General features: G+C 37.4%; 1 protein-coding gene across 1 annotated transcript in view; it reads left to right on the top strand.

Annotated features, from left to right (window-relative positions):
* Positions 1 to 8,887, top strand: part of LOC145979337 (farnesyl pyrophosphate synthase-like) — a 121,986-nt gene extending 113,099 nt beyond the window's left edge. The window contains exons 7-8 of the mRNA XM_083112196.1: positions 2,897 to 3,031; positions 8,149 to 8,887. Of these exons, the coding sequence (XP_082968322.1) occupies positions 2,897 to 3,031; positions 8,149 to 8,349 (336 nt within the window). The 3' untranslated portion in view covers positions 8,350 to 8,887. The remainder of the gene's footprint in view (positions 1 to 2,896; positions 3,032 to 8,148) is intronic.
* The last annotated feature ends 6,378 nt before the right edge of the window (positions 8,888 to 15,265 follow it).

The following is a 15,265-nucleotide window of genomic DNA, read 5'->3' as shown; positions in this document are numbered from 1 at the left end:
TTACCGGTGGTATACCAGGTAACATGGGAGAATATGCCACTGTGACACAGATGAAATTCAACACAGAACTTTACTGAGGGATCATATCATGTGCAGTTGTCTTGTTCAGTACTACCAAAAAGGTTTGCTACAATGACCGTATTTCCCCAGATCTCAAAACATTTTTTTGAGATTGCTTTCTTGGCCTGATGTTATTTTAGAACTGTCATGTTTGTAGACTAGTAGAAAGTGAGGATGCTGACCATCGAACGGACCAGAGAAAGACACTTTTAATTGGTAAAGTGGAATTTTTGTTTTCCACTCTATAGCTAGATACAAAGGGCCTTGATCCAAGTAGTTTTCTGAAATGCATCTGTTCTTCTTGACTTCCTTACTTTAGAAGTATCTCTGCTGTAAGTGGGACAGTAGATCTTGAGTGGTCAAAGTGTCATTTATGACTGCAGACAAAACAACAAATGTTCAAGAAATTAGTGAACCACTGTGCCTGTTGGATGCAGCTAGTCACAACTTGAAAAATCTACATACACGTATAACCATAAAGTCTAGTTACATTTTGCAACTTGCAACTGTTAATTTCAGACACTCCTTGATACTTCTGAAAGTAATATAATAAAATGCGCAAAGTGCTATTTCAGTTTAAAATAACATCATGAACATTTATGAAAATTTAATCAGTGGAGAAGTAATATAATTCGTTAATTACAAATATTGTCAATGGTCAATGTGTAATTTCAGTTATAATACGAGGCAGATGTAAAAAAAAAAAAGGGCCGATAATTTTTCACTTGGGACTGGCAACACTGACGAAGCTGGGCGTGCATGGAAGCATGCTTCAGTATTATGTGCCTGCAACAGAGGTATATTTCTCAGTGTGGAGGGGCGTATGTGCGAGTAGCAGGAAGTTGAAATGGCTGCTGTAATAGAAAATATCCCAATAGGACTGAGTGCAGCTGACATTCATCGGGAATTGTGTACCATTTACGGACAAACAGTAATGAGTGAAGGAAAGTTAAGACAATGGTGCCATGCTTTTCGGGAAGGACGTTCAAATGTTCATGATGACCAGTGGAGGGGCAGGCCTAGTGTTCAGATGCCGACCTTGTGCAACATGTTGATGACAAAGTGAGATCCAATCGCAGCTTTACCATTACTGATCTAGGTAAGAAGTTCCCTGAAGTGTCTGATAAAACATTGCACCGAATTATAACGGACAATCTAGGTTATTGCAAACTCTGTGCGAGGTGGGTGCCAAAAATGTTGACAAACTATCAAAAAGATGAAAGAATGAAATCAGCAAGTGATTTTTTGGCACGTTGGGAGAAGGATGAGGATGACTTGTTTTCTCACATAGTGACTGGAGACGAAACCTGGATATCGTACGTCAGTGGTGAGTCGAAGCAGCAATACTTGCAATGGTGTTGCTCCGGTTCACCAAAACAGAAGAAATTCAAGCAAACATCATCACATCGCAAAATCATGGCAACCGTGTTTTGGGACCAAAAAGGTGTAATCCTCGTGGAATTCCTGGAACCGGGACGAACCATCACAGCAGATGTGTATTGCCAAACACTGTCTAATCTGTGATGTGCCATCCAGAGCAAGAGCAAGAGCAATGTCATGGTCTGGAATTCTGCTTATTCATGGCAACACCCGCCCACACACAGCTGACCGTACTGTTTCAACAATTCAAAAATTCCGATGGGAACATTTTAATTATTCACCATACAGTCCCGATCTTGCCCCAAGTGATTACTTTATCTTCCTTCACCTCAAAAAGTGGCTTGCTTCGCAATGTTTCAATGGTAGTGAAGTTCTCAACTGGCTGAGATCCCAGGCAGCAGATTTCTACGCAGAGGGTCTACGTAAACTTGTTCCATGGTACCGAAAATGCTTGGAGCGTCATGGTGACTATGTAGAAAAATAGCCAGGATATACACTTGTATGGCATCAAAATAAAAATTTTCTCATTTGATTTTACTCTCTGTAATAACCAATCGGCCCTTTTTTTTTGACATGACCCTCTTAATAATGAAAACAATAACATTCATGTACATAGTCACTTTTAGAAAGAATTTCCGTGTTTTTAATAAAAGCCACGATTGACATGTATAATCCCACCCAGTTCTTTTTTAGGAAGGGTCAAGGAGACACCAAAGAAAATGACCTGTTTTTTAGTAGTCTGGTTTTCATGGACAAAAGGTAAAGATAGGTTATGCCATATTTAATCTCCTTGGAATGTTCTAATAGCCCCCCCCCCATAATGACAATAATCTTACTCCTTTTGTGTACTTGGTGGAAACATTTTTTTTCTTCTAATGCTAATTCTAGCAAAGCGCAGGGTGTCTCATTTGTTTTCGTTTGAAAGAGTTTCTGTAATGGTGTTGGCAACACTTATTGGTTGTCATTTGCATCAGCAATGTACGCCATTTACGGACATGGATTGTTGGAGAGGTGCTCGACATGCTGTAGTTGTGATGACGTTCTATAAGAATGGCGGCTCTGTTGCTGCTGCGATACGAGAATATCGACATAATTTAATCTCGGGAGACATGATCTTATTCCATCGGCCTATGCAATCAGGGTGTGCCTGAAGAAATTTGAAAACACGGGAAGTGCACTGATGAAGAAACGCACCTTTCCGCATGTTGGAATGTGCTATGGATGAGTTCAATCGCAAATTGACCAGGTGTCAACAAAGAAATGGTGGTCACCTGCAGGATATACAAAACATGACTTAACTATGACTGTGTATATTTTGCAAAAAGTGTGGTTGATGAGGTTTTTTTTGTCTAATAAAGCGTAGTTGCACTTAAGAAATATATATATAAAATATGCCACATCCTGAACTTCATATGCTCACAATCTAAGATGTTACATTTTTGTTTTATTCTGACAGGATGACTTTTTGGACTGCTACGGGGATCCAGAAGTTATCGGTCGTCCATGCACAGACATTCAAGATGGCAAATGCACTTGGATGAGTGTGGTAGCACTCCAGAGGGCATCTCCAGAACAAAAGAAGATGCTGCAGGTAAGATTTCAAATATTAAAGATTCCACATTACTGGCAAGCACTTGACAAAATTGTAGAATCATGTTATTAGCCCTTCGCAGCCACACACCCCAAGTCAGACTGAACAAACCTTCCTCCCATGAGTCCATTGCGTCCCAATTATGATATTTCAGCTGATAGTGTACTTACTGTGATATTCTCTATTTTATCGAGTGAATCTTGAACTTAGTAGCAGGCTTATCGTTTCGAAACTAATAATGAATTACTCAAAGCACCGATGTCACTTTTTTATGTGTGTGTGTGTGTACCTTCAAACACAAAAAGAATAATCTCCACAGAAGTTCATGGGATGGATCTAGAGGTGGTATTTCGAACCTAATTAGTGCCCCCCAATTTTAGGTAGTAAAGAGGGATGATTGGCATTTTTTGGATAAATCTCTTAATGTCAAACAAATTTTATAGAAAACATTTCATTCTATGGGTCACATTATTCAAATAGGCACCCAAAAACTGATGTAACTTTTCTTTGCACATTTAACTGTGTAGCATAATTTGGATTTTAGATCCAAATTAGAAAATTTACGATTTATCAGTTGTTTTCTACTTTTTAGTTCTAACTATTGTGTGTTTATGCATTTACAAATGCCTGCAATGCTTAAAATACATTCCCATTTGTTACAAAACTACAGTTCTGTCTGGGGAAAGTAGTTTTTATTTGTGTGTGTGTGTGGACCTTCAAACACACTGACCAATAGCAAAAAAGGATAATCTGAAAAACTCATCCATAAATTAAGAGATCTATATGCATAAAGCTGTCACTTGTTCATCTTTGACATTTAAAATTTTCAATGATACCCTCTTCCCTTTCCTCCTTCTAGGAGAGCACAATGATTTTCTTAAATTACAATACTCAACTTGCTTCATTCATTTTCATGTAACAATGCAGGTCTTTTCCTTTTTTTTCCCTTTTGAAAATAGCCTGTGATGCAGTTAGATGTAAACTGATAACTAGAGAACAGCTTTTGGGTGCCTACTCAGAAACTATTTTGAAGTTAGACTCACTCTATACAGGGTGTCTCAAAAGTAATAGAACAAACTGACAGGTGAAAGTACACGATAATAGAAGCAAAAAAGTCTCAGTAAACATGGGTCTGCAAACGAGCCATTTTCGAGATAATCGTGAATGTGTGATTACAAACCGCCACTGACGTCATCCTAGTTGGTAAAATGCTAATAATGTGTGTGAATGTGTGGTTAGAAGCCGTCACTGACTGCATTTTGTAAACACTGGGAACTGTACTCCTTGCACGTTCGGAGGTTTGCTCCGAACATTTCCATTGGCATTGTAATCGAACAGGATGGATACAATCAGTAAGTAGAATGTCCAGTAAAAGCAATGAGATCTCCAATGACTGTTTTCTTACTGTATTATTAGCATTTTACCAACTGGGACAACATTTACAAACAATGAAGTCAGTGGCAGCTTGTAATCACACATTTACGATTATATCGAAAACTGCTCGTTCGCAGACCCATGTTTTTTTGCTTCTATTATCGTGTACTTTCACCTGTGTCAGTTTGCGCTATTACTTATGAGACACCCTGTATAGATGATGAACATAAAATTTGTTAATGGCAACTAGATGAACATGTTATAAATTCAGGGAACAGGTTAACACTCATTGTGTTCAGTTAACTTTAAATTGAGTTAACATTAGCAAGACATTAAGAAAAATTCAGTATCATGTGACTTGACCATGCTGTTAAGAGACGATCAAAACATGGAATCAGTACTATTCTCAGATTTTCTTTGATGTGGCCAACTTATTATAATTTCCTATTTATATCCAGCCCTTGGGGCTCCTTTCCGATATTTCATTGTTTTAAAGTAGCTAAAGAACACATCTTTAGCTAAAAAAACAATGAACAAACCCTCTGGCAGTGTTAAAGCTGGAGGTTCATTGCTCCAGCAACTTTCCCTTCCACCTATCCTGGTTATATCGTTCAAATATTTTCCATCATTGCTGATTTCATATCAAAATTTGACCGACAGTCCACATTCACCCAATCATCACTTTTTAGAGGACCCACTTTAGTATTTATAGAGCCCTAACTTGATTTTGAGGCATTGTCTTGAATGGAAATATAGTACAATATGGCCCACGATCAATTGTTCAAGCAGTTACAGGTCCTGCACAGACAAAAGTCTGGATGCAGCTAATCGCCTCCAGGGCTCGAAAAGGACCAGAATGGCATTCCTGTTCGTGAATAACTGGAACCTTCCTATTCCAACTTGTCAGTAATGGAAACAGACAGTTCACGTTCATTAAAACAATATTTTTGTGATATATTCCTTTTTAATGTGAACCATTCCTTTTTAATGTGAACCAAACTGTTAATATTCTTTAACACATTCGGGTCTGGCCTCATAATACAGCATTTTTACCTCTGGACTGCGGTTTTTGGTTGTTTTTAAAAAAAATCATAGAAAAAAATATTTTTAATTTGTTTTTATTTACCTCACATTTCTTAAATCTACAAAACTTCCTCTTTTCAATGAACAAAAATTTGTTAAATTTTATTTTCAATTTCAGACATTTTTGAATATTTTTTTCAGCAATGTTTTGTGAAAAAAAAAGTACAACATTGTAACAAATGTTAATATAGAGATATTTTAAGTTCGTAATCTGGAAATTTCAATAATTAACTACATAAACTATCAATACATGTTTTGAATCTTGCATAAGAATACTTCTTATGTGCACATAACAAAAATAATTACAAATTACAGGTAATTAGCTTTTGTATGAAAAGGTGGCTGCAGGACAGGACCAGACGATATATCAGTTGGTTCTGCGTCATCTGTAAAAATTAAACAAATAAATAAACTAAATTTTCATTTGACATACACTATACAAAATAATAAATGGAAAAACTAAAAATACATCGGTGCATGTAGGAGAATCAAGCAAGAGGGAAGATGAATAGACCCAACAAAAATACCTCTTCTCACTTCATTCATAAAATACTAGAGTTTGCAACACTGTTTATATTGTCAACAATTAATTATTAAGAATATAATCTACCTTCCAAATCTTCAAATCCATCTGCATAATCAAAATCGCGATATGCAATCTGGATGTAACCACGCCATTCTAAACAATGCAACATACATCAACACAAACAGTCGCAGGTGCGAGATAAAAATAGCACCTAGGGATCGGAATTTCAACAGAGGGGCTTGAATGAACACGCACATGAGACGAAGTACAGACCCCAATGTGTTAATAGTAAGTATATATTATAACAATAACCCATGCCAGCCCCCTTGGCGGAATGGTTAGCACATCACGCTACAATGCCAGGGGTCCCAGGTTCAAATCCCAGCCTGGGCATGGATGTTTGTAGATGTCCAATCATCACTCATCCCCATCTTCGTAAATTAGCAAAAAGTGGCGAAGTAAAATAACACAAACCAATCAACAATAACCAGTGGTGCAACAGCCCATTCAGGGCTCAGGCCTACCTACTGCTTAGAAGCCTCACTCCTACTTGTTCTACTCACTCACTCACCCGAGGTACAAGATCATCCAACCAGTTGGAAGGTGACATTTTAATGTACGGGGTTACACTACTTATTCGTAGCTCCCCAATTTCCTCCCGATGGTGTGTGGCCACCAGTCCCATACACAGGCCAAAATCTCAAGAGAAAAGTTGTTACAGTTCCCTCAGGAGACTCAAGCCTGTGCAAGTCCCGTAGCCGGAGTCCAAAGCATAACGCTTTAGACTGCACGGTCAAGGTGCAGGATAAATACATATTATAGCATTCAAAAAAAGCTTCCTCTCTACATCGAGATGCTTTGTTCACATTGTACGATTTCATCTATGTTGTCTTCATCTTTTTGTGCCATGTGGTTCTTTTTTTATATATTTTTATTTGTTAATTATTATTATTTGCCGTGTATTGTATAGCGCATCACTTCGCTAGTCTTTAATCTTGTCACTGTAGTCCACGGTTTGAAACTCTGTGGAGGCAGATAGATCACACTTTAAAAACTGTAGGTCCAGTCCCAATTAGCCTATCTGTGCATAGTGTAACCCCATTCTAAATTTTGAGAAGGTTTGTAGGTGTTGCATTCTTGTTATATATTGATTTTATTTGTTCATTTGAATTTTGTTAATTAGGGTCTCTCTCCTGCCACTTTTGGTCAATCGTGACGAATGAGGCTGAATGATGATATTGATGAATAGAAACTTGCAAAGAACACCTTTGGGCATGCTGGGATTTGAACCTGGGACCCTTGGCATGTAGCACACTGTTCTAACCACTGCACCATGGAGGTTAGCATGTGTTACAGTACTCCTCAACTCTGCTTCTATGTGTATTTCAGTGGTTCTCAAAGTGTGCGCCATCAACCAGGCTAAGCAAAGTACAAAATAATTACAAACACATGGGAATAAAACTCTTCAACCAGCTGCCAGGGACAGCTCACTATGCACCTCTTGAAAAATTTAGAAAGGTTCTGCAAGACTGGCTAAGAGAAAAGGTTTTCTACTCAATAGATGATTTAAATTTCTAGAACTCTTAATATATGTAATACTGTCCTCTCTCTACTCACCCTATATATTTATTATTTATGTAGGCTTGTTTGTTATTTTTATTTAGATATACTATATGCTATTCTTGTATTATGTCTTATATTTGTATGTTTATATACTATCCTTGTATTATGTTTTATATTTGTACCAATGACTACATCTATTGCATCATTGTAATGCTTAATGATGAATAAACAATTGATATTGATATAGGGGTGCCTCAAAAAATGTTACAATATTTTCACTGAAATTCAATCAATGATACGATTATTCCAAATATGTGTTTATATTTAGTACTTTTTACACATGTTTCTGAATTTAAAATATATGTTTATATCTAATCACACTAACTGAGCATTGCAAGTGTTACATAGGTCACATTCTGACTTGTGCACTGCGGGAAAATCTTGAAACACCAAGGGTGCTGTGAAACTACAAGTTTCGGAACCCCTGGTACATTATTTTCAGTTTCAGACATCTAAACCTGTATAAGTACATTGTGATAAGTTCAAAGTTCATTCCATTTTCACTTTTCAGGAATGTTATGGCTCCAAGGATCCCGAGAAGGTTGCATTAGTGAAGGAACTCTACGAAGACCTTGCTCTTCCGCCTACATTCAAAGTGTTTGAGGAGCAGAATTATGCTCTGATATACAAACAAATTCAGCAAATAACACGAGGATTGCCGCACAAGCTGTTTTTCAAGTTCCTTGACAGAATATATTCACAAGATGACTAATGAACCATGTCAGTGCCATGGTGCAATGTATAGACCACAAGATATAATCAAAACTGTGATAACACTTCTCTAGTGTTAAGGTTTTTTTTTTGTGCCTGTTAAGTTTGAAGTGGATTGAGAAGGAAAGTTGTAAGCTGAGAGGCATTTTTTCTTCTTTTGCAACAATGTTTAGAGAGCATTAACGCAAGTGCACATAACATATAACGGAAAAAAATATAAAATGCTTTGTTCTTGATGTTAAAGTCTATATGTCACATAGTTTTGTTTACATGCACATATTACAATGAAATGCAATAAAGTGAAATCTTATTGTTACTTATGGATTTATGACTAACAATAATTTTTGACATTTAGTGAACATATTGTTGCTCAATATTTTGTATGCTTAAGCTTATGTGAAATTCAAGGAAAAGTGGAACGTTTCTTTACAAAAAAAAAATATTTTTGTAGTACTATGAGATTCTAATTAGCCTTTTAATGGGCTAGCAGTAGACTGAATTTGTAATTGAGCAAATAAATACATTTGTTAAATATTTTCTATCTGATGTTTGTATTCCTTGTTACTGTTTGCTGGAAGTGTTAATAACATGGTGTAGCCATTTGGAGGGAAAGTTGGGAAAAAAAAGTTTCCCGCATCTGTATGTCTAGAAACTGGAGATTTTGGGTTGGTAATATGTCATGGTATGAGCATCATCCTTCTTTTGTTGCCCGACACATGACATTTTCTTTGCAGAGGGTGCCAGTGTACTGCTGTGTTGAAGACAGGAAGAGTGGAGAAGTGTGTGCCCTGCGAACATGGAGAACAGAGGTGTTACAATTGTTGACAAAGGGTGAAGTGAGAGCTGTTGTTCGCTACGAAAGGGCACGTGGGACTTCCGGTATGGAAATTCGTAACCAGCCTTCTGACATCAGGCATCCTCCTCTTTGATGACAACGCAACACCCCACACGGCAGCAGCAATGGTCAACCTTCTTGACACATGGTTGGGAGCACCTAAATCATCCATCCTACAGTCCTGACCTTTTCCATTTTCCCTGTTCTGAAGAAGGCACTGGGAATGAAATGTTTCACCCCAACAGCAGAAGTGGAAGCTGCTGCACGCAACTTCATCCATAAATAGGACATGCAGTTTTAACTGCACAACCTTTACCCTTCTCCTGCTCTGCCCCTTCCACTCCTGACCCATCTGGCTGTTGTATGATGGGCGAGCAGTGATGTGCGTCTATGCGTAAACAACGAAAGTCTGCATTCTACACGTACACTATATGATGGAATCTATGTAAACAACATGGCGAAAGGTGATAACTTAGCAAAAGGTGCTGTGGAAGTAAAACAAAATTATACTGCATACCAGTTGCTGATGTGTGAGCAGTACTTTTCATGCTCTTCCTTCCAAATTCGAACAATTTCTCAACTAGGATAAAACCTAACGTAGAAAATATTCTAGTGTTTTATTGGAAAAAGACTACTTTTGCCTCACGACTGCCATCTGTTGTTTCTTTTTGCATACTATTTGTCTTCTTTCATAGTTGATGATAGAAGAGAAATTTTGTTGTACATATGATTCTTGTCAGTTTGTTAGGAAACCAATATAGTTGAAAATGTCACTTTCCTTTTATGAAAGCCTTGAAAATTAATTTTAATGCACTTTAAATTGTCTACATAGTCTATGTAAACTACAACCCAATGTAATCTACGCGTAGATTATGTGTAGACGTAAACTTACAGTGTACAGCACATCACTGCGGGTGAGTGACAGCAGGGTCATTCCATGTCAAATCATTCAGAATTTTGTTAAAATGTCGCACACTATCACTGATTTTGATGAAAATCGATATACTTATAGAACTTTTAATGCCGATTACAAAAATGACAACTTTTTTGAGATTGGTCAAGGGGTTCAGAAGTTACATGCTTTTTAAAATCTCCGTGTACACCACTTGCAGCTCCACTTTGAATGACACACATCAGTCTAAATGATCGTATCTTCCCTCAGGTTTGACACAGAACCTTCAAGTTTGTTTTCTATTGTTCAGAATAATGTAAGCTTTCTTTTAAATAACGTTTCAGAAGAGTGTATGAATAAACATATAAAATTAATGACCAACTTCAAGAACTAATTTCACGCAATACCCTGCCCCCCCCCCTTCAATTTTCCCCAATTTTATATGTAGGTAGCTCAGTGTGTGTACTAATGCCTGATGGAAAAATTGGGATGGGCAGGTCAGAGATAGGGTGATAAACATAGGCATAGCTACGGGGTGCGCCAGAGGCACACCCTAATGGGCTGCTTTATCAAAGAGAATGAAATACAGATATTTCAATAAGAGTGGCAGTTTGTAAGAAGTTGAAAATGTCATTAATTGGTACAAACACTTGCATTATCGCTGATGAAACCGGTGTCTACAGATTTTCGATTTTTTGATGTCATTGGAGAAAGAAGATATTTACTGCATTCTACTCTGTACTGCAGTGCCTTTCTTCTATACCTGTCACAAGCTGCAGTGTGAGAGAGCTTTCTCCAAGCTTACCCAAGTTAAAACTAAATTAAGAGAAACTCAGAAGCAGGATAGATTGGAAGCCGTGCTCTTGCTATTTGTGGAACAGGAAAAAGTTTAGTCTATTGATGAGTTTAAGAACATTGTACCTTTTGACAGACGTCTCTTGTTATAGATGACGTGTATTTTGATGCATTTGTTTGTAACATTTATGAACATTTTGTGTGTGTGTGATTTCTATGCAATTTGATTTTTTTCTACTACATATATTCAGAAATTTTCAACACTGTCATTTAGTGAATTTATATTCCTTTACAAACATCAGTGCAGTTAAAGAGCAAAGTGATTGTGCTGCAAAATATGCTATTAAAAAGGTACAAGACCTCATTTTTTTTCTTTGTGCACACCCAAATATAAAGTTCTAGCTACGCCTATGGTGATAAAAAAATAATTTGCATCAAATAGCATAACATGCTTGTAGGTGAAATAAATTAACAACAATTTTAGATGCATACAATTACAGATGTCAACTCAAAGTTTGATAGGATTCTTATTAAGAGGGAAGTTATTTCATGAATATTTTGTAGATGTTTTCATTTGATTGTGGACACGAAAATTATATATTCTGTACTAGAATTGGTCCTATTCTGAACATTTTTCACACATATTTTGTACATGACTAATCATTCCTAGACTATATTTAGGTATTTCAAGGATCTCATGTATACATGTTTATAACATGCACTCCTTTCTCTCCCATGCATACAACGCACATATGTCCACACATCCTACAAATGTTTCATATTCGCATGCATATCCACGGTAAGCAGTGTATGTACTAATTTTGAGCTCATTCTTTATTACCACATGTAAACCCCACAAATTACTCAATTCACATTGACATTGCAAACAATAAAGTCCGTGCGTTCATTATATCCCCAGCGGTTAACAAAGGGAGCGGTACTCTCTGTTAAAAGAAACACCCAGGTGGCGGTTTTCTCTTGAAGTAGAAGCAAACAATCTGCAGTAGGAAAGCGATGTTGCCAAATTGAAGAAGAGAAAGAGAAAAAACAGAAGGAAATGGTAAAGAGAAAATTAAAGAATATGGCAAGAGAAAAGAAATACAGATAAAGATTAAAAAGAAAGTGTTTAAGGGTATTATCGAATGGGGGGGGGGGAGAATATCTAACTTTGCATATTACGCCTTATAGTGCAGGAGGCCTTAGAAAGAGCATTTCGCGGGCTAACAGCAGACATCGCTCGCACACTATTGCCGATACTCTCACGTCGTCTGCTCCTCAGCCGAACAAACAGGCCGAGGTAGCAAGAGGCAGAGGTCACTCACCATTCCAGAAGTGTGCAGCGAGCTAGCTGTGGCAACCGGGCTCGCTCATTTGCGGACCTGATTTGTTCTCGCAGACACACCCCCATATTGTTGTCTGCTGGAATCCCTCAAAGCGATATCTTTATTTAAGGCCGTCTGCACTATAATTGACACGAGGGTCCTGGGGGGGGGATTCTGAATTAAACTTGGGGGGGGGGAGTATCCTACTCTAGGTCTTACATTATGGCTGGTATTTTAGTTAGAGGGGAATTGAACATTAAATTGAGAAGGGTATTCAATTCTTGTGTATTACTATTGTCTTAGACTGTTGCAGAAATTCTGGTGTGGAGACAGAATTATTTTTTTTTGGAGGAGGCAATGCTGTCTAAAATTAGCATGGAAATTTTGGTGGTAGGATTGAGTATTAAATTTAAAGGAGGAAATAGGAAGCTCTTGATAAAGTGTTAAATCTTAGATTTAGATTGTGCAGTGGTGAGAGAGTTCGAACATTAAATTTTGGAGACTGTATTTAGCAATATTGTATCTACACGTTTTCGATCCCAAACATGCCAAAAGAGAAGCTGGAAAAGACAAAATATCTCAGGATCTTAAGGAAGTATTGACACGCCATTAAATTAATATTCTTGAAGGCCTGCAAAGAAATGGGTGTAAACATTTTTTTGCTCGTTTCGCTCGCAATGATGTGTTGCGAGAATGCGTGTTTGGCACTTTGCTGAGGTGAATGTGAAGTTTTATACTATAACTGCATTACAAGACACAAGCGATATTCTCGATATTAATTAATAACATCACTTCTTAAAATATAATGCTTAGTGTTGATATACTGCTTAATTTAAAGCAGGTGTATCATTTGGGACAAAAATATATTGAATCCGCATTTTATATTATTTTTCGGCCAAGGACACTGTGCACCTCTTGAAAAATTTAGAAGGGTGCTACAAGTCTGGCTAAGAGAAAAGGTTTTCTTCTCAATAGATGAATTTATTCTGTACTCAAAAGATGATTTAAATTTCTAGAACATTCAGAATCCTTATCAATATTACTTATTTCGTGAGAAGTAATAAAATCTAAGGCACTTTACGATATATTAAATTTTCAAATTTCTTGCCTTTAGTTCTTGGGACAAGGTTACACAGGGAAAGCTGTATATGTTTCCGTTTCATAATCCACCACTTGTGCACTTGGAAAAAATGGTAACAGTATGGTATAGTGAAAACACATTTCACTCGTTTATTTCCTAATTATTTACATTTGTACTTACCTGTTATTCATAGGGGAGCATTTTTGAACATGGGATTTTGCTTTTTACACTGAAAAAAGCGAAATTTTTAACATTACAAGTATTTAGCAACGAGTTTACAATATCAGACCACTCTCCAATTTGTATGAAATTTTGCCTACTCACTAACTGTGAACTCCTAATCACGAATCTGCATGTAATAATTGGTGGTTAAGTATGGAAATCGAGAAAAAAACGAAATAAACTATGTTTTCTTAACGTAACGTAACCCTACCATAAGAACAATAGCTCCACGGAAGACGCCATTTTCCCAACGAAGAAATCAACAGGCAAGACAAGGTATAGTTCTCTTAGCTAAAATATTAATTTTTCTTTGTATTTATGCTAATGAAACCTAACCTAACAGGCCTAACCTAACCTCCTAGGCATTCCTCGTCTGACGTCAGCAAGATTGTTGTGCGTAAAGGAAGACCATTAACGAATTGTGGGTAACACTTTACTATACCAGAGACAGATTTCTTCAAATTTACAGGAGAAAGTACTTACGCAAATCATTTTCTGTAGCGTTGTTGATATTCGGGAATGTAGTTTCGATCCATTTTAATGCGAATACATGTGGTTTTCTACGAAAATCTATTTCCGACGTGCTATTGCTTCTGCTGCCATTTGCTTTCTGCACGAGAGCACAATACGCTCCCGTATTGTCCGTATATGCTAAATTGAACGAAAGGAGTGCTAATGGAACCTAACCTAACAGGCCTAACCTAACCTAGTAGGCATACCTCGTCCCCGTGATGGTTCGTGGGGCTATCGTGAATTTTTGGGCTGCCCGTGGAAGGTTTGTGGGAAATAAGGAACAACAGTAAGTACTCGTTATTGTAAGAAATGGACATTGTTTTCGTTAGAAATTCATTATTTCACCTAAAGAAATGTTCCGCAATGCTGAATAGTAGGTTAACAATGTAAAAAATTGCGAAATAAATCATTGATAGGTGTCTCCGGTATAGTAAAGTAGTACCCATAATCGAAAGCACGGACCATTTGATTCACGTAGTCGACGGTAATGGTGGCAATAGCTATCGTGCATCGGAGATACATTTATGTCAAAAAATACATGATTTACCGGCCGAATAAGTTGAACGAAGGGAGAAAACACTTCCACGAGCTTCCAAAAGTCTACAGAAACTCAGCTCCGTAAGTAGTTTCTCCTGTAAATTTGAAGAAATGTGTTTTCGCTATACCATACTGTTACCGAAAAAATAAAATACGTTTTACTTAGCAATTAACATAAATACTGCTTGCAGTCACAAATATTCATGTAAAGGTAAATATGCGATAACGCCCGGACACCTTTCACTCATTTATTCCTTAATTTTACCACTGGTACTTACCTATTTTGCCTTGCGGAACATTCTTTAAGGTGAAGTTATGCCTTACCTCCACAAACCATGCACGTTAGCCCCAAAAACCATCCACGGGTAGCCCCACAAACCATTGACGTTAGCCCCAAAATCCATCCATGGGTAGCCCCACAAACCATTGACGTTAGCCCCAAAAACCATCCACGGCTAGCCCCACAAACCATTCACACAAGGTTAGGTTAGGTTCCATTAGCACTCATTTCACCCCTAAATTCATCGAAAAAAGAAAGCGCGGCGCCATCTGCACGCCCACAATGTAAACAACGGCATAATGTGGCGGGCAATGCCAATTTCTTACGTAAAAAGTGATTAATTCTTGTTCGGCAGCATTAAACTATGAAGTTTTTACTTTCCGTGAAAGAAAATACCTCCAAGAACGTCCAGAATGCTAAAGAAACTCATTTCAGTAAGT

Source organism: Lepisma saccharinum, chromosome 26 (assembly GCF_977018435.1).
Source record: "Lepisma saccharinum chromosome 26, izLepSacc3.1, whole genome shotgun sequence".
In the NCBI taxonomy this organism is placed as follows: Eukaryota; Metazoa; Arthropoda; class Insecta; order Zygentoma; family Lepismatidae; genus Lepisma; species Lepisma saccharinum.
This window is presented reverse-complemented; position numbering and strand designations above follow the sequence as displayed.